This window comes from Rhodnius prolixus, unplaced genomic scaffold (genome assembly GCF_049639745.1).
Source record: "Rhodnius prolixus isolate KJV_2025 unplaced genomic scaffold, Rpr scaffold_5, whole genome shotgun sequence".
Taxonomy (NCBI): Eukaryota; Metazoa; Arthropoda; class Insecta; order Hemiptera; family Reduviidae; genus Rhodnius; species Rhodnius prolixus.
The window spans coordinates 34,203,818-34,229,748 of NW_027411624.1; the positions used below are offsets into that span (position 1 = coordinate 34,203,818).

The following is a 25,931-nucleotide window of genomic DNA, read 5'->3' on the forward strand; positions in this document are numbered from 1 at the left end:
ATTATAAATAAAAGGCTTTGCAAACTTACGAAAGAAAGATATTTCAGCACAGTTATGGAGGAGATGATCTGAGGAAAAAAAAAATGCGGAGGTAACGGATTTAGTCCAAGGAGTCGAACATCAATCAACAGAACTGGGCAAAACAGAATTGTACTACTAGATGAAACTTGACAACTATATAAGATCAAATCGTGGAGACTGTTAACCAAGCGAAGTGATATATCTGGAGGCAAAGGCCCAGTCGATAAGCTGAAGTGCGGGTAAAACAGTAAGGACATTGGATGCAGAGTTAAATTAGTAAAACTAAAAAATAACTCGTCCGGCAATTTCCTACCAATAGGAGACCCACTTTTTAAGGCCCAAAAGAATAATCGATCAATTTTATTCATTAAGAGGGGGAAGAAAAGAATTCAATACAAAACGAATAGCACAGATTACAATAAATTCGTAAGCACATAAATTATGCAAAAACAATAACATCTAAACAAACAATAATATTGAAATAACAACTATCTCTATTCATTAAATGAACTGACGAAGAATAAGTAAATACAAAAAATAAATTTTAGATTTAAATAAACAAAGTGGACCGATTATTTTAGATGCAACATTTAAACTCAAAATTCAGCATACATTGAGATGACTAAAAGACCATAAAAGTTTTTTTTTCTCTGAGAAACCAAATGCTACAAAAATTAATTCTTCAAAAAATTACAATAGTAAGAACATTTAACAATTATAAGACTGTCTGTCTACCCAGTACAACATTCAAATTATTTTAATTTATTTATTTTAATTTCCCCCTAGATCTGACGGGATTATTCCCATATTTAAGTTCAAGCAAGTGCATCCAGGGAACACCAACATGGATTTGAGACATCGCCTCCAAAGCAAATAGGCGAACAACCAAGGCACTAAGAAAATAAATAATCCTGCTTGATATATTAATTGTAATAAAAAATAAAAAATAAGTAAAAAAAGAACAGTAATAAATAAAAAATAAATAAAACTATTCCCAGAATAACCGTTCACTTCTTTGCTCATAAGCAAAACCTGATTACCATTCTAAACTAAACAGTACAATAGTATGATTTTTAAATAGCCGGAGAGAACTCCAAATTTATGCAGAGCAATATCAAAAGTTTTAATTATTCAACTTAGTCAAAGATCAAATATTAATTCATTGAACTAGCAATATCATTGAGTCAAGAATTGCAAGACCAAACATTGAAAACAAAACACTATTTTTAAGTTTCTTCTTAATTATTTTATACCGAGCAAAATATAATTCATCATAAAACAATTCATCATAATTGTAAATAGTTAATATCATTGTTGTTTTATTTAAATAGGTCAAAAATTTAATGCATTCTCTTATGTTTTTAAATCTTCCAAAAGAATAAACAATCTAATTTGTTTGAATATGACTCAAATTCAATAAATGGTTTGATTCCCAGAACAAAGTTAAAATATAGAAGAAAGGTAAGCACTTTAAACACACACTAGCATTTTTGTTTAATATTTACAATAATATGCTGGTATAATTCATTCGATTTTCTTTAAAATAAAGATTAGCCAAGATTGGATTAAATTAAAATTTAGTTTTCATGGCAATTAAGGAATTGAAATCTTTAGAGTTCCTTCTTGCTAATTCCTATTAAACTGAACCAAAGAACAGTTCCTTGATCATCCAAATCAACTTTAATAATTAATATTTTCAGCACTAATCTATTTTGAGTAAAATTGCCACAGCTAAAATGAGAATAGCGGACTTTCCAGTTTGAACTATTGCATACTTTAAAGATGCAACAATTTTTTTTGCAACCAACAAACAGTAGAGTCAATCCATCTCTCAAAATTGTTCAGTATCAGCTGTCTTACATCAATCAAATGTTAAGTGCGAAGATAAATCCAGATTTTCCCACTTGATCAAATGTTTTAGACCCTATTCTTTTATCTAGAACATACTTGGTTAATAAAAGTAAGAACGTCAATTGAAATTATAAGGTAAGACTTAAGCAAGTAACAGATGGTAAATCAAGAATCTTAATCTGTTTCATAAACGGTAAGGAATGGGGATGTTGTTTATTCGGCAGAGGTAACTAGGAAACAGGTTAATGGAATAAGAATTATCTCAAACCGTCAGTTTTAAAAGCACTGGACAAATGAGAGCATTCATCAGAGCTGGTAAAGGAATGTAGAAGATTTAATGAACTAGGTCGAAAGTAGTAAGCCTTTCCTAGATTCTAGGATATCTAGAGATGAAAAAGCAGATGAATTGGCGAAGGTGTGCTCTTCTAAACCTTTCGAAAGCCTAGTACAACCAGAGCAAGTGGGCTGCCAAAATTAGTGAATGGGAATTACAAGATGGCGCAAACTCTTTGCTCAAACGAAGAGATTTTTGTAGCCAAAGAATTCTTTTTTTGGAGAACATCAAATGGAGCAGAAAAGATTTAAGGAATCTTGTAGCGCTGATCTTGTTGCACCAGTGAGTGGCTCGCCATTTGCTCACCATAAAGAAGTAAATTCAACAGCCTCAAGGCTACACATGGAATGTTAAGTGCGCAGAGTCTATAGCAAACTATTTTGGAGAATGCCTGCTCTATGTGCCTTGTACTCTCAACTAGGCAAACGAAACAATGTTATTAGATAAGAAATAATAACTAAAACGTCCATGATCTACAATATACGAAAAGTTTTGCATATACATCATTGGGTAAACAAGTATGCTACTGCAATATTGAAACTTAAAAGATGATTGTGAAAGCAATAATACGTCTAACAATAATTGCACAATTTAAGGTAGGTATCAAATTATAATTCTAGTAGAACATTCTAGTGGACGCAGTTTACTCAAACGACAACATAAACATTGAAACACTTTTCCAATTCCAATTCTTATGAAAACTTCTACAGAAATAGTTTTGAACAGAATTGAACAAGAAAGTTAAACTATATTATTACTAATTCGAGTACAGGCTTGCATTAACAATTTCTTTGCAATAAATATTATTTTACCCATAAAATAATCATAATATTTTAATAAAAAGATGTTCAAAATTAAAAAAGATCTGATTACTTTATAATTTTTTTATTAATGACAATTATGCTGACAGTAAATAGCATTACAATCTCAGAAAAAATTAAACTATTTCACTAACTAACATTTTGCTAGTTATAAGTACAAAGCAACTTTATCCGTAATTAATTTTAACCAGTGATTACTTTTAACCTCAAGAGATTAAATACTTTTTTCTTCACAGATAAATTGAAAATTTTCAATCTCCAAAAGAGAAAATTCAGGAACAAAATGATGCTTGTTTTAAAAATGAAGTTTTACGGATTAGTTTCAAGTTTAAATGAGTATGTGTGGAGGAGATAAGTATCCCCAAAAAACACATTCAATGTTCACTTAGATCTGCTTTATTATTGACTGAACTGTCAACAACGCTACAAGCAATTAATAATCCTGAAGCTGATGGAAAGCTAGAAATTTTAGAAGAAACAAAAAAGATTGGAAGAAAATGAAAAAGTCTGGGCGGAATAATCAGATCTCGCAAGCACATAAGTAAACACATTCAACAACAACTTTGTTTTGCTATTGCTTTTGGTTCCGTTTAGTGTTTTCATGATTCTTACGACACTTATTCATGTAACTTAAGTTCTTTCGTATATAATGATGAGAAACGCACATAAACAAAAAAACGCTTTTTGGCAAATTTAAATAATATACTATCACTTACCTTGTAAACTGTCTAGGAGGTAGGTGATGAGCTTGCTGGTCCCATTCGGTTCGTGATAGAGTTTGAGACACTCCTTGCTGAGTGGGTTACCATTAAGTCCGAGAACCTGCAGTTGAAATAGTTTACCAAGTTCGTATGGTAAAACTCGAAGCTGATTATGGTTCAGCAACAACTCCCTGCAATTAAATGTATATTACTTACAGACTTATTTTTAAAAAAAGTCAATTAAAAATGCATTTTTAAACATTAAAAATTATAAACGGAAAACTAATTGCCACCAATTAATTTAGTTCTCCAAAACAGATAATCACTTGTAAGATGAAAAACATTTACTTAGCAGTAAAGTAGTAGCATTAAAAATCTTTTTAATTTTGGCTATTTAAATTCATAACAAAATTGCCTCAACTCCAAAATAACTCGAAAGTAGGTAATCAATCTATAAATATAACTCCCTAATTTTTTTAACCATTACCAAGTAAGACAATTAGCTTTTTGTTTTCAAATCAATTTTTATATTCATCAAGATAGAACTGACTTGCAACTTTGTAAATGCAGTTGGATCGGCTGTGCTTAATGATATCGTTGATTTTATTCGTGTAGCACGCATACTTTTTAAATTTCAGACCGGGTTCATATTATCATCAATTATTACAGATTGATTAATCAATTTTATTCAGAAAACCTGACTTCCACATATGTTTCTTTCACACACTACAATAACAGACTGTGGGAGGGAGGTTACACAGTGTAAGTGGGTTACTTAGAATGTATGTTATTTGAAAAGTACTTTTTGTGAAAATAGTTAAACAAAGTTGGTGAAATATTTAAGAGTTTAATGAAATTTTGCGTATAAGTAATGTTTTGGGATAGTAAATTTAGACTGCACATTCAGCGAGGAAGACTCGCGAATTTTAAACGGCAGAACACTTTATTACCTAGTACATTTGTACTGGAAAATAATAACTGTTACAATTAAATATTTACAAACATAGAATTCTAATTACTTAATTCGTAAATAAATAAAATCTTAAAAAAGTAAATAACTCTAAACAGTAGAGTACAAGCAAGCCACATGTTCGTAAATTTAATGTGAGAAGTTTCATTCAATTTATTTATCTTCATTAGTGTGTGGTTTATTCTGCAATGTCAGTGTGGTCTTAAGTTCGAAAGCTTTTAAAGATTGTTTCCAAGTTGAAGCATATTTTATTGTTCGTAATCTTTTGTTTGTATACTTCTCGTATCCTTAAATCCAAACGACTTCTTCTTTCCTGCAATTAACAGTGTCAAGTACGTTCAAACCCTTGCCTTCGAACTTTTCTAGTGTAACCTTCTAGGTATAGATAACCAAACAGGATTGAAGGTGGTGGCACCACAACGGACTAAGGTAAAGCATTTTATGGCCCCATTCTATGGAATATAACCATGAATAAATGGACAACTATCAAAATTTCTTCTGTCATACTATAGTTACACAGAATTTCTTTAATAAGTGAATTTGTATTTCATTATTAGCCCTTAGCACTCAATTATGATTACTAGAGAGTTTATATCATGGAACACAATTCTCACAATCCTCTTTATTCAATTATAATTACCTGAGGTAGATGAGTTCCCCAAGTTCCGCGGGTAGACTACGTAATTTATTGCAAGAGACATCTAATTGTCGCAGATTTACTAGCCTACCGATATCAGATGGCAGCCTGCTAAGGCAATTATCGTTCATATAGAGGCTAGTCAAGTGTGTCCATGACCACATCGCAGAACCCAGGTTCCGTACAGCCCCTACAAAAAAAAAAATACATCTTTTGTTTATAATTAAAAATAAAATATACAATTAAGAATTAAATACACTAAAAATAAATAAATTGAATTAATATTGAATCCATAAATATAGATCAACAATGAAGTACTTTTTTCAAATCAGAAATCCGGTGAATGGTAAGAAATACCTACACACTTCATGCTTTTTTTGAGAGAGAGGTTTCTTGCTTCTTTTTTTTAACGCATAATGTGAAATTTTATGACGTCTATAAGAATAATGTATAAATTGCATGAATGTCCAATTCTATACATTAAAGTGAAAAATAAAACTTAAATGATGGAGGAAAATTCGAAACCACCATTATTGTTTTTAGCCTAGAATATCCCACAGACTCCACAAAGGCTATTGCACATCCTCTATGAACAACTTTTCAAGGATTTCAATAAATAAATTTCAGTCAATTACATTTTTAAAACATTTATTTACCATGAGTGGCCCAAAGCTAAAAAAAAAAATATTTTTTCTTCTGTTGCATCTTAATTAAAAAAAGAGAAATTTCACACTTAAATAACAATATCTGGATATCAATTTACTCAGGTAAGGAGGGCGAAAGAAGTAGACCAATGTGGAAATGAATGACAGTTTGTTTTTCCAGAAGAAAAATATATCTTGAGCAAACTGACAAGAGCTAATGCAGGTTAAGGCGAATGCTCTACTATTCCCTCCCACGAAGAATAGGAATAGAAGAGCTCCCAGAAGTTTTCCTCGACGTTTAATGGAATATATGAGCGTTGAACTGGTTCTAAAATCTTTGCAATAAAACCACCAGCAAATAAACTACATATGCTACCATTCTTGAATTTATTTTGACATGGGTTTCCTATTAAATGGAGTAGGCTCCTCAGATAACCTCACAATAAATATGTGAAATTGAATTTCAAAAAGATGTATAGGCTAGACTGTTTAAAAGCAGTGTTAAAATATTATTCAAAATATCGAGACAAAATTAGTTATACCTGTTATCTCCATTTCTGCCCAAGTACTTTTCTTGCCTGATGCTGCATCCTCTGGGGACATGATTGTATGCTTTCGCCTTGAATTAACATTTTCCACTTCCTTTTTCTGCATCCGCGACATTGTATAAACTGAAATTTAAACAACAAAAAAATTATAAAAATGTAAACATGAAGTCCAACGTTTTTGTTTCACTTATGAAGACAGCAGATCAAGAAATAAATTCATGATAGCAAAGCTTAGATACAATTTATCAATATTTTTATTATGCTTAACGAGTAGGAGATCTATTTTGGTGGTTTTTTTTAACAGGAGCGATATATCTAACAATAAACCTGAGGTAGTGTGAAAGATCTTCATTCAAAATACTGTAAGACTGATAAAAAATATCATGGGATTCTTCATTAAAAAGAAATTGCTGCAGAACATCCCAAATATGTATTAAGTACTAAGGAAATAAATAATTCATACTCTGCTATCATGATTCAATCAAGATCTCCACATTTATTCCAATATTTCATTTATTGAAAGAATACAAAAATTAAAAATAATATATATCAACTCTATAATAATATAAATCAAGATCAGCAGACAAATCATGGAATTGTCGTGTAATTCTTTACCTTCACTCAAAGATGCAAGTTAGATTCAATGTGCTAATAAAAAAGACATCCCAATAGCTCATTTATCATAATCATTACTTCTAGCCGTTCAAATATAAAAATTTCTTTCTGGAACATTTCTCAATTTCAAATTAATTCCTTAAAATCATAAAGAGCTGATTGTTTATTGAAATTTTATATGTCAACAAGTTTAATTTCAATGTTTACTTTATCAACCACAAGTGTATTGTTCTGGTACCTAATGAATAATTTTGAAAATACACCCCACTTTATTAAATAACTTCATTATGTTACAGATCTGTTTTGGAGATAACAGAATAGTATGATAAAAGACCTACTAGTGCTACGAATGATTAATTAAATCTTTAAGAATACGAGAAACTTAAATTATTAAAAAATAGAGCCATTTAGATTTCAAAACTCTAGCAATTTTGAAGTTTCAGTCTGCTATCGTATATACGTTATTGTTAGTTTCTAGATCAACCTAATGAATATTTCTGCTTTAACAAAAATTACTAACTACACTGATACAAACATTTTGCAGAGCAGGGTTTAATCCTACATGAAGTCCAACGTTTTTGTTTCATTTTTCAAGACATTAAAACAAAACTACACAATCCCCTTCTATTTTTCACTATAATTTGTTTCTTAACCGTTTAGTAACTATTTTAATGTCTATATATACTATTTTTAACAGTTTTTTTTAAAAAAGATTAGGCTCTTTTATTTTAAACGTTTTAGACAAATGTCCAGATCCAAAAAACAAGAAAAAAAATGAAGAGCAGAATTTTTTTAGATCAGGATTTTACTTTATTCATCTTAACGCTTATAAATATTCATTATGAATGATATTTGGATGACTTATTTCTATGTAAGGGTACCCATGTGCTATACTTTACTCTCTTTCTTTAGAGAGAACTTTTTGATTTAAAACTAAGTTAAAACACTGACTGGAGAAGTATTCAATGAACTTATAAACCTGATTTTATATACTTTAATCACTAAAAACAATTATCCACCTAACATAGAAATGAATTCAAAGTGTAAACAATCATTATATTTTTGTCTTCTCATAATATTAGCAAAATAACCGATCAATATTTATTTTTGAATCTTGCAATGAATTCAGACACATAAATTTATTCAATTATTAATCACCAAAATTCAATATTTACATCAAAATCATTGATGCAATAAAACCTGATAGAGAAGGTTAGTTTGGGGGAGGAGGTACCTTTCCATATTTTGTTCTCGTTGATATCATTAATTCAACCATTTTTTTTGACCCAAAAAAGTATATGTCAAAGAAGAAGTAATTTCACAAAAGCAGTGCGTAGCTTGGTTTGCATTTTCTTAACCCAACTGTTGAGTACCGACATCCTATGAACTTCGTAGTATACACAAGATGCAAACAAACTAATTAAAATTATTGTATGATATGCACTCATATTAGATACTCATATTGGATCCCCATACATACAATTTTCTACTTAAATAATAGCAATATGAGTACAAAGCAGCAGCAAGAAGGTGCAAACACTTGCCCAAATAAAGAATTCGCTCCTACTAATAGTTAATGTTATTGTTATGCATTACCTTCATCTACCTCCAGGGATTCAAAAGATGGTTTAAAAATGTTGCAGATATTAACACGAATACCGAGTTTACACGCAAGTAAACAAACCACAGCAAAGAAGGAACACAAAACCCACGGCCAACTAGCACTCACCAAAGAAATCTCCCGTTGGAAAACACTAACCTACAAGTCCAATACGCGAGCACCATCTTCCAGGCAATTCTACAACTAAGCACCGCTAACATTTTTGTTAAACTCTGGGACTATTTATTAATTTTTTTAATTGCTCAGCATCTGATTTATGGAAATATTTTGTAGTTATTTTTTTAACTGCATTTATTTTTAATTTAAAGTAGATTTAATTCAAAAATTAAATGACTGTAGTTGTATTGGACATATAAGCCTACACGTCACAAGCGAAATAATTCTTTAACAGATTCTCCATCAAATATCTCTTAGCGCCAAAAAAAGGGTTTTTTAGATTAATTTACTATTCCATAAAGAATAATGCAATGTAATTACTGAACGAACATTTATTTCGATATAATTAATAAGTTAATCACTTGCAAATGCAAGATGCACTATTAAAAGAAACTTATGGTTTCTACATAAATACTTATGGTAATTTTATTAGGAGAATGAAAACTATTTTTCTTTCATTTATTCCTTCAGTTTGAATCAGCAAATATTGCTTAATTCATGAAAACACAAAAGAATCTGCTAAGATGCATTACAAGAAATTTTTATTTATGAAATTACTTAAACCTCCTTAACAAATGAAAGTAATATGAGCATTTTTAAAGCATAGACTTCATAAATAATCATTAGAAATGTCATATAATGTCTTAAATCAAAAAATTATAAATGGAAATTAGAAGGAAAAACTAAGGCATTTATTGTAAAACTAGCTAAGATTTCCAGTATGTCCTTTTTTTCTAACTTTTAAAACAAGCTGATCTAATCTGTACATCCATGTCCTCGACCAAAACGAGAAATTAAGGAATCCCTAGTAAAAGTAGCGATTAATCTTTATAATTCTTTTTTTATCAGAACCTTTACATCAAAAACTATTGAACGAAAGAGACATAATCAAACCAAGGATGGAAATAAAAAGTTAAAAGGAGAAAATAAATAATTTCAAGTAAATCTTGCGAAAAGTTTTCATTTTTTCGGATTCATACTCCTAAAAGAAGTCCTCCTACTAAATATCATTTAGGCCTGGCTTAACAATCGAATTTCAGATATAGAAAAAAAAGAAATTCTAAAAAAAAGCTATAATAATTTACCTTTATTTTAAATTTAATAAAGCACTAAAATCTAAATAAGCCCACCTACTGTGTACTATCCAATCCACGCAAAGAAATACAAAGATTCTGGTTTAATTAACAAACAATTTAAATTTTCACCCCATTTTAAGAACTTCTACTACTAAATTAAACCGAAGACATGTTTATAATCAAGCAAGAGCATAAGAAACGAATTAGAGACAAAGATAATAAGGAATTACTTTTAAAAGTAGCAAAGTTTCCCTTATTCCACATTTTATAAAGAAAAACTAGACCACCTAATGTGCATTAAAAAAGTTAGAAATATTACAAAGGTGAAAAATGAAACCAAAGAATTCCTAGTAACACTACCCGAGATTATCAATTTTTTCCTTTACTCTGAACTTCTATTTACAAAACTAGGCGACCTAATGAGTATCATCAAGCACTGGCATGAAAATGGAACTCTGGAAGTTACAAATAAAAAAATTCTTGTATAACTAGCAAAGATTTTCTATTTTTTCCATTACTCTGAACTTCCATTTCCAAAACTAGGCGACCGAATGTGTATGATAGAAGCCAGGCGTGTAAGTGGAACTCTGAAAGTTACAAATAAGGAAATTCTAATATAACTAGCCAAGATATTCAAATTTTTCCTTTACTCTGAACTTCTATTTTGAAAACTAGGCGACCTAATGTGTATCATCAAGCACTGGCATGAAAATGGAACTCTGGAAGTTACAAATAAGGAAATTCTTGTATAACTAACCAAGATTTTCTTATTCTTCCTTTACTCTGAATTTCTATTTCAAAAACTAGGCGACCTAATGTGTATGATAGAAGCCAGGCGTGTAAATGGAACTGTGGAAGTTACAAATAAGGAAATTCTTGTATAACTAGCTAAGATTCTCTATTTTTTCCTTTAATCTGAATTTCTATTTCTAAAACTAGGCGACCTAATGTGTATGATAGAAGCCAGGCATGTAAATGGAACTCTGAAAGTTATAAATAAGGAAATTCTAATATAACTAGCCAAGATTTTCAAATTTTTCCTTTACTCTGAACTTCTATTTTGAAAACTAGGCGACCTAATGTGTATCATCAAGCACTGGCATGAAAATGGCACTCTGGAAGTTACAAATAAGGAAATTCTTGTATAACTAGCCAAGATTTTCTTATTTTTCCTTTACTCTGAATTTCTATTTCTAAAACTAGGCGACCTAATGTGTATGATAGAAGCCAGGCGTATAAATGGAACTCTGAAAGTTACAAATAAGGAAATTCTAATATAACTAGCCAAGATTTTCAAATTTTTCCTTTACTCTGAACTTCTATTTTGAAAACTAGGCGACCTAATGTGTATCATCAAGCACTGGCATGAAAATGGAACTCTGGAAGTTACAAATAAGGAAATTCTTGTATAACTAACCAAGATTTTCTTATTTTTCCTTTACTCTGAATTTCTATTTCTAAAACTAGGCGACCTAATGTGTATGATAGAAGCCAGGCGTGTAAATGGAACTCTGAAAGTTACAAATAAGGAAATTCTAATATAACTAGCCAAGATTTTCAAATTTTTCCTTTACTCTGAACTTCTATTTTGAAAACTAGGCGACCTAATGTGTATCATCAAGCACTGGCATGAAAATGGCACTCTGGAAGTTACAAATAAGGAAATTCTTGTATAACTAACCAAGATTTTCTTATTTTTCCTTTACTCTGAATTTCTATTTCTAAAACTAGGCGACCTAATGTGTATGATAGAAGCCAGGCGTGTAAATGGAACTCTGAAAGTTACAAATAAGGAAATTCTAATATAACTAGCCAAGATATTCAAATTTTTCCTTTACTCTGAACTTCTATTTTGAAAACTAGGCGACCTAATGTGTATCATCAAGCACTGGCATGAAAATGGAACTCTGGAAGTTACAAATAAGGAAATTTTTGTATAACTAGCCAAGATTTTCTTATTTTTCCTTTACTCTGAATTTCTATTTCTAAAACTAGGCGACCTAATGTGTATGATAGAAGCCAGGCGTGTAAATGGAACTCTGAAAGTTACAAATAAGGAAATTCTAATATAACTAGCCAAGATATTCAAATTTTTCCTTTACTCTGAACTTCTATTTTGAAAACTAGGCGACCTAATGTGTATGATAGAAGCCAGGCATGTAAATGGAACTCTGAAAGTTATAAATAAGGAAATTCTAATATAACTAGCCAAGATTTTCAAATTTTTCCTTTACTCTGAACTTCTATTTTGAAAACTAGGCGACCTAATGTGTATCATCAAGCACTGGCATGAAAATGGCACTTTGGAAGTTACAAATAAGGAAATTTTTGTATAACTAGCCAAGATTTTCTTATTTTTCCTTTACTCTGAATTTCTATTTCTAAAACTAGGCGACCTAATGTGTATGATAGAAGCCAGGCGTGTAAATGGAACTCTGAAAGTTACAAATAAGGAAATTCTAATATAACTAGCCAAGATATTCAAATTTTTCCTTTACTCTGAACTTCTATTTTGAAAACTAGGCGACCTAATGTGTATGATAGAAGCCAGGCATGTAAATGGAACTCTGAAAGTTATAAATAAGGAAATTCTAATATAACTAGCCAAGATTTTCAAATTTTTCCTTTACTCTGAACTTCTATTTTGAAAACTAGGCGACCTAATGTGTATCATCAAGCACTGGCATGAAAATGGCACTTTGGAAGTTACAAATAAGGAAATTCTTGTATAACTAACCAAGATTTTCTTATTTTTCCTTTACTCTGAATTTCTATTTCTAAAACTAGGCGACCTAATGTGTATGATAGAAGCCAGGCGTGTAAATGGAACTCTGAAAGTTACAAATAAGGAAATTCTAATATAACTAGCCAAGATATTCAAATTTTTCCTTTACTCTGAACTTCTATTTTGAAAACTAGGCGACCTAATGTGTATGATAGAAGCCAGGCATGTAAATGGAACTCTGAAAGTTACAAATAAGGAAATTCTAATATAACTAGCCAAGATTTTCAAATTTTTCCTTTACTCTGAACTTCTATTTTGAAAACTAGGCGCCCTAATGTGTATCATCAAGCACTAGCATGAAAATGGAACTCTGGAAGTTACAAATAAAGAAATTCTTGTGTAACTTGCAAACATTTTTTACTTTTTCCTTTGATCTGAACTAAAACAAAAACTCCAAACTTTAGAATAAGAAAATAAGAAATTATTGGTAAATGTAGCAGATATTTTCTATTTTTTCTTCTTTAATTATCCTATGAGGGACACACACCGCACAGTTTGAACTGTACTATCTTTTACTTTCAAATATTGTTGTCTTGGAGGAGACCGTTGCTTATTGTATTTGTCCCTGCAAATTTAATTTACTTTAATAATCTGATTTTGGCATAAGTTACAGAAATATCTGTCTGCTCTTTTATGTTCAGTTTCATAAAAATAATGGTTTTATTTAATTCATCTAAGCTATGATTAAATATTATATTTTACTAATTAAATCGACAATGATTCATTCCTTCAGAGCGTGCTCGTATTTTTTCATTCTGACAGGTTATTAGCCATTGGTTCAAGTTGAATCATCATGACTATAAAAATGACATCCTCTTTTAAAGCATCAGAGACACTGCCACCTTACCAGATATTTAACTGGAAGTCTCTTTTCCTTGATTCCATCACGAAAATTCTAAAGCCTCGAAACCCGTTAGAATGAACAAAAACAAGCTTGCTTCGACATTAAATTAATGATATTTTCCAGCCTGTGGCATTCGCTGCATGCATCCAACTGATTACAGATGGAGTTACAGTGTTCAATCAATATAAGGAGACAAATCTATGGCCTTTGCTCTCACTCATTCATGTTCAAAATTGCTTGTTAGTAACGACCCAAACTTAAAGTAGATGATCCTGATGCTTAATCTGCAGATAATAAAAAGGTAGAATAAGAATAGAAATTATATTAAAACTAATGTGTTCGGCAATGATCAGTGTAAAAAAGAAGACACCTTTTGTTTATTTTGAAAAACAAGTTAACTTTTATTATTTAAAAAAAAAATCACAAATATTTTAATAAAATATCTTTATTATCAAAATATATATCTGGTTGGCAGGGACAAATCAGTACGGAATGATTTTTGCTTTGCCCTTGCAGCCACCACAACTGCTTGATGAGCATGATGAATACATGGAAGTTCCAATGTAGGTTCCGACGACGAAGAGAAACCAGCAAAGAACCAAGATCGCAATTGCGCAAAGAAACCATTGGAGTTTGTTGGAGCCATGTTCTGCTGTTGTAATTCTTTGCGTGTTTTGCCGGCCATACCCTTCTTGTGACGGCGGTAGCGTTTGCGGCGGGCGTCTACCAATCGTGCTGCTTCTTTCCTGGCAATCGTGTACAATGGCAGTGGCGGCATTACTATACATCAATCGTTTGAATTTAACATATTGTTCTATACAAGTACCATTACTAATTTATATACAAATACAAAATAAAATCACTTAGCGACTTTTTAAAACGATATCTATTTCAATATCATGTGTTGGTTTTTGGTGGCTATGATTACGAGGGAAAATAAAAAAAGTCATTTGTTTCCCGTTGAAATAAAACTCCTTTATTTTGGATTTTGGTTGTTTACATTTTATCATCAGAGACTGGTACATTCCAAACCTACTGGATGAACGCGACAAGACAGTTTCAGTATCAAAGAGTAATGCTTTGAATGTAATTAAGAAAACGAAAAAAAAAATGAGAACACAGTTGAATAAAAAAGATTCGTACTTCGTTTTCAAAATCATGCCTAATGTTGAATGAGTTCCAGATTCCGATTTGCATAATAAAATTGCTCATTTTCAAGTTTCAGTTTGATCTGAGCGAGACAATAAGAATCACTGAACTGGAAACACGTACTCGGTGGGTAACTCTGCATTATTTCCGTGAGATGGTGTTTTACTTTTCATCTATTACAGCCAGACTGTAAGACGACTAGTCTGGCTAGTCCATGAGGAAGAGAAGTAGCCAACATTACAGGTAGATTATAAACCCTGTTGAGAATCTAGAATTATTAGTGTTTAGTTTTCACTTCAGTTGGCTCTACGATATCATTCAATGAAGATGAAACCACGCTGACAAATGTCGTCGCCTATATGATTCATTTTTTTAAGGACATTCATTTTTAACTGTTTTCTTAAATGAAAATATGAGAGGGATAAAATAAACTAAATTTATTGTCCAAATGGTCCAGACAGAAGCCTTTGAGGAAGGTGTGGCCTTCAATACAGCCTTTTAAAGATGGGTCAGAATCATAACAAGACTGCCGAGAGAGAAGTCCTAACCCCATTAAAGAAGTTCATGAAGTGTATTACTTTCAGATTAATCAGTCCTATACAGATGTATGCACGAACTACATTACAGAACTTCTATTAACTTAATAAGAGAAGAGTTGTGCATCTTAATGATCGTCAACCGTTAAAAAAATATATTGAGAAAATGGGTTATTTGTCGTTAAAATATTGTATGTAATGAGAATCTGGATGCCTTTTCTCCTCCGTTGTCGAACATGAGAATAAGAGATGTTAGGTCTTTGAAATTATCGGAATAGATTTCGATTCCGATTTGATCTTACATAACTGAAAGTAAGATAATAATACAGAAATGTTTCAGAATATCTGTAATACAGAAATGTCGATGTAGACCGTTAGTGATCAAAATAATATATTAATCAATCAATATTTTTACACTCTCTAAACTGAAATTGGGTTCATTTTTTTTTTAAAGAAAAAACAAAATCTTCCGATAAGCATCGTTTTCATAATTTAGTATTATTTTAATCAGTTACAGCATGAGCATGATATTAATTTTAGCAAAACATTATCTATTTAACGAAACTTGGTTCAAAATAAAAGTTACGAGGTTCCTGCAGTTTTATATTTCAGTTTTTCTTAAAGGATAGTAACTTACCTAATCTTTGGATTAAATAAGTTACTAGAGTAAACTACACTGATGGACAAAATTAACGCACCACCCTTAAAAAAAAATATTATTTCCAATTTGTGCAAATTTTGGACTTTCAAAATATTGTTGGCTGAAAAAATAAGCCATTTGTAACTATGGCTATTTGAAGAATTTAGGCCTATTCTCACCTCTGTAAAGAGAACTCTCTTCCAGTTGTCTTAAGTCCAATTCACATGTTCACTTGCAAACTGAAGTCTGGTCATATTGTGATCTGTGGTAAGGAGACGGCCTCGAGCAGGATGTCGGGCTCTAAGGTTACTTTCATTAAGTCTTCTTCAAACAATCCTGCTGGAGATGGAAACATTTCGGACTTGCCTTATGAGACTTTTTATCTCATTTCCCGTTATACTCCTGTTTCGCAAAGCCAGGTGCCGGATGTACCTATCGTCTCTCTCTCTGCTGTACATCTCTTCTTGAATGACCTCTTGTCTCCCTAAATCGCTTTATACAAGTGATGTACGTCCAAAAGAGAAGCGGTAAATAATTTATTTAATTTTAACCAAACAAAAACTGAGTGGTGTGCTAATTTTGTCCATCAGTATATATAGGAATTACTATTTATATGCTTTACACTTTTTACTTAATTAAAAATTATTGAATAACTTACGGACATGATGCCGGTTCTATTTGGACACATCTTAGTCTATCAATTTGATTTTTCACTAATTTTACAAATGTGCATTTAATTTTTCTAATACATGTTTTTTCGCATTCTGCATCAAAGTTGTTCACTAATTCGGTCGAACATGGCGCATTCATGCTTTGTACACTTCACCTGGTAAATTGAATTCACTGCATGATGATGTAGATAAAAAAATCTTAAAAGAAGTCTTTCATTCAATTTATACATTTTTTAATGCTAAATAGATATTTTTTTCAATAAGGTGAAATTAAAAAGTTTTATTTAATGTTTTAGTGGGAATAAACCATCACTCTATATTCATGCTGTTAGTAAAAATTAGAATCCATAGCATTCAGTATTTAAACACATGTTTTTCTAATAGTTTTAATAGTCATGTTATATCAGTTTATAGAAAATTGGAAAGGAAAAGCGATTTAAATATTAAAACATTTGGCTTCAGTAAGTATATTACCAACATGTTCCCATACCTGTTTGTTAAAGAATTGCTGCGCAACTCCATCCACATTCTACTTTAGAGTGAAAAGTTTCAGAGAATAATATTAATCTTTTTTTTTTCTTTTTACGCAACAGTTCTGTAAAATTTCCAGTAGCGCTACATAATAACGCATTTCCATAACACTGAAAAAACATCTGTGTTAAAGACTGTTAGTCTTTAATTTTAATTAGTCATTATATATTTTATTATTATTATTTTTAAAAGCTCGTCAACATGTGAGATCATTGGCGCCCTGGAGATTTTTTGATGCACTCCAGGTCTCCGAACAGTGCACTCTTGTTACAGAAATCATTGTACCGGTGATGTTAAAAAGTTCTTAGAAAGAAAAAAGCTGGATTCGAACCAAGGATCTCCGAGCTGGAATCCAGTATACGCTAGCACCTAAGGTGATCCCTCACCTAACTTATCATATTCACTAGAAATTATGCTAATTGTTTTTATTAAAAGAGTTGGTAAGTTGAGATGTGTGTTAAAATAGAAGATAGAAATAGAAACATTAAAAACAAAAAATGTTTCCACTACATTCCTTTTCTTTTAAATAAAAATGAAAGAACGTTTATATGTAGTAAAATAGCAATCTAATTCAAAAATATAATTTGTTGAAAATTACATCAAAATTTCTGATCAAGTAAAGGTCAAAGAGACTAGTGGATAAATAAAGAGATTAGAAAAGTAAAAACTTTTCATAAATCTGGTTTTATTTCTTATGCTGTTTATTATCATTAGTGGTGCACAACTCCAGAAAATTAAAAGTTGTAATTGAATATTGTGGTAAGCAGTACAGTCAGTATCTAATATTGATACAAGATTGGATCCGTTGTAGTTGTACAATTGTCCGTCTCATTACAATTCATTTAAACTTATTTATTTTATTGTATTTTTTGCTTTGCAATTTACTTTTAAATTAACAAATTTAAATTATTCCATAAAATCATGTTTCGGTCATTGGTTTTGAATGAATTTATTATTATTTCTAAATACTTTTGCAATCTATTGCTTGTGTATTAAACTGGGTTTAAATAAATTTAAAAATTGCCTTTCTTGAATGCGGAACTAATTAAAAAAATAAAATAAATAAATAAATGAATGAATAGTTTCTGCAAGTCACATATAATAAGCTAATAATAACGTTATGAATTTTTGTATAGGGCAATCATGTAGTTACAAAAAACGACACTAGATGCCAACACTTACCAATCTATTCATTTTATTAGTTACAAAAATGGTCATCAGATGACACTACCTCCCAGGAAATTGTTTCCATTATATTAGTTATTTAAATTTGAAACTTTTCCACCCAAAAAACTTTGTATTTATATTTGATGTTATTAGTGTAGTGAAATATCAGATATATCTTAAAATGGCTTACAAAGCTAATAAATATCTTTGCTCTTTTCCAGGTTTGAATTTGACTACTGTTTGATCTATCGTTATTATTTAGGATTTTTGTTCGTTTCTACATCGCTAATAATTGTGTTAAACAAGTTTCTAATGAAATTTCAAAAGGTGACAAGTTTTTACATTAAAACGATTAACAGATTTCTAATTTTAATGAATAAGGTTTTTCTCATCTAATTGTACTCTCGAAAAATGGTGTTAATGAATATAATAATATAGATACTCACTACAACAAAGCAATCTTATTAAAATGTGGTTTGCAAATTATTCAATAATAATCTATTCTCTAGAGTAGCATATCTGCCTTGCAAAATTACTGTTTATTTTTCTATTGTTGTCCCTCACCTAATCAACGAATTATTTTCATTTTTCCTTTACAATGTCATTTGTAGAAACAATAGAGTATTTATGTTAAAACTGTATTATCTCTTAATCAATTGACATTTTATTACTGTTGGATAATTTAGAACAGAATTTAGGCATTCAAAAATTTCCATTTTATTTCTGGCTGTCTTGTGCAAATTAAAATCTTTATTTTTCTCTGATTTGCTTCAGGCGTGAACACTTACATTGTGGGAAATTTGCAAAAGTTCTTTAATTTATGTACATAGTTGCTTTTGAGACTGCACTTCTGTTTCCCATCATATTTATCATTCCGAAGGTGTGCAATACAGTACGACCTCATTTCAAATGGCTTTAACTTATTGATACTGCTGTTTTAATGCGAATGATTTCACACCATATATCAAATAGAAATCCTAAAATATTTTACAATTCTGTATTACCATGAATTTTAAATTTTTGAAGTTTCTTTTTGTATCCGAAAGCAATCTGTGCAGTTTCAGTTCAGATACTTAACATTTTCAAATGCGAACATTTTTAAAAATAAGTTATTCCCATTACTTCTTCTTCCCTTGAATTCAACAAAATCTATGTAATCCCATTTTTACAACCTAATTGTGTTCGAATGCTTAGAAATATCAGACTTCCACAATAATCTTAATGTTCAGGACATCACAGGGTTTCGGTTTATGAATTCTTGGCTTTATTTAAACAGAGAGTGATACAGACTTGCGTGGAGTAAAAAAGAATTATAACTTTATTTGCGATATGAAAATCTCTGACATCAATCGTTCTGTTTTAAGGACGCCTGAAGCTTGGTGAAGTCACAAATCTGTTGAAGACTACAAAAAAGAATGAAGAAAGAACCATAGATAAGAACTTCCATTATTATGTTATATTTATAAAATCCACGCTAAAGATATTGATTCAAGATACAAATTTTGGACAGAATTTAATGGTGCTGCCTTATTTTAAAAAGAAGAACTTCCATTTCTGACCAAACACAGACAGCAATAAACTATCTTATCTAACATCGATAAGAAAACTATGTTTTTCAGTTGATAGAATGTTGTAATTCCAACTATTTTCGTAGTTCATTCTGGAATCAGTTGAAGATTTTCATTTAAAAAAAAGTCTACCACATCAATTGAATTGCTTTTTTAAAAATATTAAATAATCAATTTTAAATTGCCGAGAATATTGTGGGGCGAGAATAAGTTTTTTACTACTTTCAAACGTGGTAATTAAGTGATTTTATTATCGTTGATTTTACTTGCCACAGCTATTATTATTATTCTGCGGGGTTTTTTGGGGGGCATTAAGTGGGCAGAAAGAATATAAGTGGAAATCAAATCCTCTATGCACATCTGATGAATCAACCTATGATCATGGAAGAATATCTGCAAACCGGTTGCTTGCTACAATAGATAAATTTAACGATATTATGCAGCACTGCGGATCCAACTGCATGAGCAAAATTAGAATACATTCATAAATACATTTTTGATTATGAAGCTGGCTAGAAATAAAATTGACTTTATTTTAATGATTTAGAGTCACTGATTAATATTCATTAAATGAAAAATAGTTTTATAATTCTAAATACGCTAGCAGAAAATGATTCCAAGTGTAAATGCTTACAGTTGCAAATTGTTTACTTTCAGCTTAGTAAGCTTATTGTTTAGATTGTAACATTTATTATATTACAATCTTAATTTTCAGACAGGTGCTTGATCATCATTGCATTGTCGTGACTAATACCATTACTTTTTTTTACAGCTCTAGTTATTAAGGTAATTAATTTTTATTATATATAGTAGTTTATTTTTATTTAGATTTCTAAGAGACATCTCTTGGTGTCTCATGTTTCTTATATATACTTTTTTAAGACATTTTTTAAAAATTAAAAATGTAAAAAGTTCTTAAGCTTATAATTATCAAAAAGACTCTCTGAAGAATGGGTTTCCACGGTCCCTCTAGACAGATCTCCTACATTCATTTCCCATATTAACGCAGTAGTACAAAAGTGTAAAGATCTAATATAGTTCCAACTATTTCCTCTCCTTAGCAGACACTCCTCACTGAGTGTTGCCAATAAAATAAAAGATCCTGGTAAAACCTGTACTGACCTATGCAACTACATATTGGAATTTGAACATACGATTAATACTAATTTAAAGAAATTGCAAAAGGTGGAAAACAAGTACTTAAAGTTTCCCATTGATGCTCCAAGATGTATCTTTTGCTAATTTGCAAGTTTACAATGAGTTAAAGAATTATTGAAGGTGATTTATCACCCAGTTTCTTCCAAAGAGACTCACTTAGCATACATTCGCTAATTAATAATCTAGTTAGTTACAAAGTAATTATGCCCCTAAACATAAACGAATTAAACATGCCAATCAACATAATTTGATAAAATTACAGCCACGTTTTTTGTTTTGCGTTTATTTTCCCCTAGCAGCATTTCTAGAACCTCACAAAAAAATTTAATTAAGAGCATAATCTGGTACCCTTACAAGCAATACAGCTCAAGTAAATGGTTATTTGGGAATAAAAATCACTTTTCTGACGATCTAAACCTGAATTCCGACTTTTACTTAAACTTATATGATGAAATAAAAAAAGTTGAAGTTTGTAACATCCAGCCCTGTTTGTAATTGGTGATTTGAGATTAGAAGTCACTTTTTCGGTGAATCAATGCCGGAATTCCGACTTATTCCACTATTTTTTGGAACTTATATTATAAAATAAGGAAAGCACAGTCTGTAACATCCTGTCTTGATCTGATAAATGGTTATTTGAGAATATAATTCAATTTTTTCGGACGAGCTAGGCCAGATTTTTAACATCTTCCACTATTTTACAAACTTAACACTTTAAAATAAGGACGATCCTGCCTGTAACATTCAGCACTGCTCGATTACGTTTTTTCTGACGATCTAGGCCGGAATCCCCATTATGACCAGCGTTTTATGAACTTATAGTATGAAATAAAGAAGAAATAGTCTGTAACATCCAGACCTTGTTCGAGTAGGTGGTAATTTGGGATTAAAAATCATTTTTTTAGGTGAACTATGCTGGCATTACCATTTTAATCCGCTATTTTTTGAACTTGTATTATAAAATAAGAAAAACACAGTCTGTAATATCCTTTCTTGCTCTGGTAAATGGTTATTCGAGAGTAAAATACACTTTTTTCGGACGAATGATGAACTATAAGATCATGAGGCATTATCTATATCTTGTTTTTACCTTGTAATACAGAGGCCGGCTATACTGAACTTAAAAACTGCCAGTTCTCCGGCAGGTTTAAGAAAAATAACTGATTATACCACTTTTGACCCAAATCCTCCTTTTTTTAATTCCTTTTTTTATGCTCATTATTAAAAAAACATCTAAGTTGGGACTGTATTTGTAGTATCTGATTTTGTAGCTCCAGGAGTGGTTGCTGTGGCGAAGAATGTGTAGCAGAGTACCTTATAATTATGAAGAAGAGTTAAAAAATTTCGACAGAATAGATTCAGCCATTAATCAGGCATTGAGTTCATGTGGACTGCAATATCTGTTAGATCTTAATCAAAGAAAAAAGAGTGATGATGTGGTGAATGTAGACTTGACATTATCACCAGAATCAAATCCTACTTCACCAATTAAAAAGAAACTTCGAATTGACAGTAGCGAATCTGAAGGAAATTCTTAATTTTATAAGTAATTAATCATCAGTTATTAAATTTGTAAATAAACTATTTTATTCTTTGTTTTATAATTATAAACAGTCCTTTTCCTTAAAAGTTCAAGTAGGCTCGCCTGCAGTTCATCAGTCTACCACCTCCAATAGATTTGTCTATCTTTTGTCTATTTGTCTATCTTGTTTTATCTATAGATCTTTTTGAAAACCGACCTCCATTCATCCAAATCAAGTTCTTGCTTGCGCTCCACAACCATGGATTTAAGCAAACTGATGTCCTTTTATTGAGATTCCATACGTTCAGTTTCCTACCCAGCGGCGCATTTTGTTTCCAGATCTACTGCATCAATGGTGGTTTTTAATTAAGGTTTGACCTGAAGTGTTTTATTTCTGTTCTAAATAATTTAATTATGCTTTTTGGTCAGGATCCATGGTCCAGAACAGATTAACATTGAAATTTCTTTTACATTTTCTGTCTAAGGAAGATACGAGTAAGTTAGATCTCGAAGAGAAAGATGACCTAATTGCTTTCAAATTCTGTTATTTTAGTTAAAAACGAAAAGAAAACTGAATGCTTGAAGAACTTGAAAGATGTTAAAAGGAGCTTTTAGGCGTTAAAAAGAAATATTTGATTAATGTCAAAAAACAAAACAAAATAAATAAATTCAGTTAGACTTGAATTTTTAATATATATTTTATTTACAATATGACGACATATTTAATGATTTATGGTATTTTTACTTTTATTTTATTCATGCAGCATTTTTAAATATTGCTTGGTGCACCATGTTTTAAATCACCTGACAGATAAGAGCAGCTGATTAATAGTTTTCATTCCAGCGATGTGAATCTTTAACTGCATGCAGGGCTACAAGAAAGAAGCGACTTGTAGAAAGAAATTACATGCAGCTTGCAAGCTTATAATACAGAACTCAGAGAAGACTTAGCTATATCTTGCATACTAACTTGGCCCTTCTACGAGTAACAAAGATGTAATGTATTTAGGTAGTTCTAAGTCCATCGCTCTAACATATTGCTTAGTAATCATCTTTCTACCGAGAGTACAGAGTTTTAGTAATATGCAGATTTAGGTATCTAAGGAAAAATTAAAGAATTATTTTTTATGCCAATAGCTTTATGCTCACCACTGTATTCACATTAACATTTATTTATCACATTTGGGCTTGTCACTTAGCAGTAAAGGTGCTGGAGTTGTGGATGGTACTGGAAAAGGAACAGAATTATAGAATTGTGAGCAGGATAATTGCAGCCTCTTGAAGTTATCAATATATAATATATTCCCAATGGACTGAACAAAAATTTTTAAGGCTGAGAAAAAAAATCAGCGTATCACACTGCCTACAGCACAATGTTCTCAGCAAACATGGCGATTTTTTAAGAAAAATTACCATTTCGGGGCTAACATTCTTTTAGCCTACATTGGCTTCTTTATAGTACCGAAAACTAATCAATAATCATTAAAAGAAATATCCAATTCAATTGCAAACTGTTCAGTAGGAATTCTAATTCTAAGAACATAATGAAAGATTACTTCTGTTTCTCAATTCCAGCATTATTAACTAATTGGAACTTACGATTTGTGAGAAACAGTAGCTTCTAATTAATTAAAAAAACCTTTACTCCAGAAACCTCTAAAAAACTTAAACTTGAAAAAATGAAAAACATAACTCTTATGTAGTTTAAACTTCTTTTTTAATACAACTATTCAACTCGATGGGGATTTGAGTAAATCGTGGCAAACTTGAAAATAAAAGTTCTAAATCGTTGATTTGCTCCGTCGTCAGTCTTACTTCATCCGAGCCTGTGCCTAGTAATGAGAATACAATCAAATGTTCAACGTATAAAATAAATTCATTGATTGAAACTTAATTTAAGTGGTGGTTTTCCAGTCGATTGCGATGAAAGTGTTCTTTTTCGAATTTATTGCGAAGGCACTAATATTGGTTATTATATTATATTGTTTAACTCATCAAAAACTGGCTGGCTGTTTTTCTAAAAATTTAATACGTCTTATTGTGAGCAAAAATGCTTAAAATGTAAAAATTGTTCAATTTTATATGGTAAATGTTCATTCTTTGCTGGAATAACTAACTATATATGTAAGTAGAACAATATGCAAACAATTTATTCCCCAAGTCCCCCCTACATTTATTTGTGAAAATTATCTGTGATAACTTGACGTTTCCAAGCTTAAAAAATGGCCTAGACAATATAAATAATGGATTCGTGTACATAACGAGTCAAATTTCATGAATACTGAGAACAGTACCGTTGCAAGACTAAGTAGAATAAACATCTAGAAATGAAGCATTCCACGATTATTTCTTTGGGTCTATTCTTTTGCTGTAAGTATTCCTATATTACTGATTACAAAATCTAGATCTTGAGTTATGGAAAAATGCCTTTTTTATGGCAATAGTTTTTTTTTTAAATAGTGAATATGTTCACACTCTGCTTCGACTATACCACCTCTTTGATTCTAAAAACCTTCCGAAAATACTACAGTAGAGTCTTATCACCGAACTTTTCAAAAACTCAATTCTCACATGGGGCGGTAGTGAATGCATTTGATTTTAAGTTCCATTCTAACAACTTACTCATTAACTTTAACTTAACTATATTGTTGCTAGGCGCTTTTAAATGTTTATTTTATTAGCTTCTTAAGACAAATTATCCATCCGGGCTGTAGAAAAAGATCTGCCACAACTGCTTTATAACTTCTTCTGAGTAAAGAAGAGGATTCTTGGTATTTCAACTTGGAACCCCCTTCAAAATGCTGGTCTAAGAGTTACTGAAATATGCAAGTCTTAGACTTGAGAAAAGACCAATTCTTGGACGTTAAATAATGGATAAGGAAAGCTGAACTCGTGATTAGAGAAAGACCATAACTACTCGTAAAAGGCCTTTGGTCCTATTTGACCACAGTGAAGTAACATGGTACCTTTAAATCTCTTTATGATTGGGTCAACTTCATCGCTAGCTGAAAAACATTCGGTGCTTGAGTATGTCTACAGTTTTAAAAATGAAGAAATACAGTATTCTCTCTGACTGCATAATGGATGTTAAGAATGATTTTAGCGTCAGCACAGTAAGAATTTTCTTTTACTTTTTAGAGTGTGAGGGAGATGCTTGAACAAATATTATTATTTCAAAGATAAATTATTAAACTATAATTTTTTAAGAATATATTGAAGATATTATATTAAAATGTTCACCCTGAGGTTAAGGGTAAATAACTGAAACATATCTGTTAGAATTGATGTGAACCCGATATTATTTATTCAAGATTTGGCTACCATACTTTAGGTTCTCCGGATAAATTGCACTACCTAAAAGACAC

At 30.9% G+C, this 25,931-nt stretch overlaps 2 protein-coding genes across 3 annotated transcripts in view; both read right to left on the bottom strand.

Annotated features, from left to right (window-relative positions):
* Window positions 1–9,692, bottom strand: part of LOC141458138 (CCR4-NOT transcription complex subunit 6-like) — a 506,547-nt gene extending 496,855 nt beyond the window's left edge. The window contains exons 1-5 of the mRNA XM_074135730.1: window positions 9,687–9,692; window positions 8,739–8,901; window positions 6,522–6,650; window positions 5,339–5,525; window positions 3,744–3,919 (exon numbers count right to left, since the gene is read on the bottom strand). Of these exons, the coding sequence (XP_073991831.1) occupies window positions 3,744–3,919; window positions 5,339–5,525; window positions 6,522–6,650; window positions 8,739–8,901; window positions 9,687–9,692 (661 nt within the window). The remainder of the gene's footprint in view (window positions 1–3,743; window positions 3,920–5,338; window positions 5,526–6,521; window positions 6,651–8,738; window positions 8,902–9,686) is intronic.
* A 4,359-nt stretch (window positions 9,693–14,051) lies between these two features.
* LOC141457989 (uncharacterized) lies at window positions 14,052–17,266 on the bottom strand. Of its 2 annotated transcripts, XR_012460698.1 has the most exons (3): window positions 17,111–17,266; window positions 16,608–16,775; window positions 14,052–14,404 (listed from the first exon to the last, which is right to left on the bottom strand). XR_012460698.1 is itself a non-coding variant. In XM_074135423.1 (2 exons), exons 1-2 carry the CDS (start codon window positions 16,757–16,759, stop codon window positions 14,076–14,078), a joined length of 447 nt encoding a protein of 148 aa, XP_073991524.1. In that variant the 5' UTR covers window positions 16,760–16,939; the 3' UTR covers window positions 14,052–14,075. The 2 variants fall into 2 exon arrangements, 1 of the variants encoding a protein (XP_073991524.1); XM_074135423.1 differs by lacking the exon at window positions 17,111–17,266 and having other exon boundaries at window positions 14,052–14,370; window positions 16,608–16,939.
* Between the last annotated feature and the right edge of the window lie 8,665 nt (window positions 17,267–25,931).

Coding starts and splice junctions, on each gene's coding strand:
- LOC141457989 (XM_074135423.1), bottom strand. CDS start 16,759: ATGAATGCGCCATGTTCGACCGAATTAGTGAACAACTTTGATGCAGAA. Junction 14,371..16,607: donor ATAGAACCGGCATCATGTCC/GTAAGTTATTCA, acceptor CACGATTGCCAG/GAAAGAAGCAGCACGATTGG.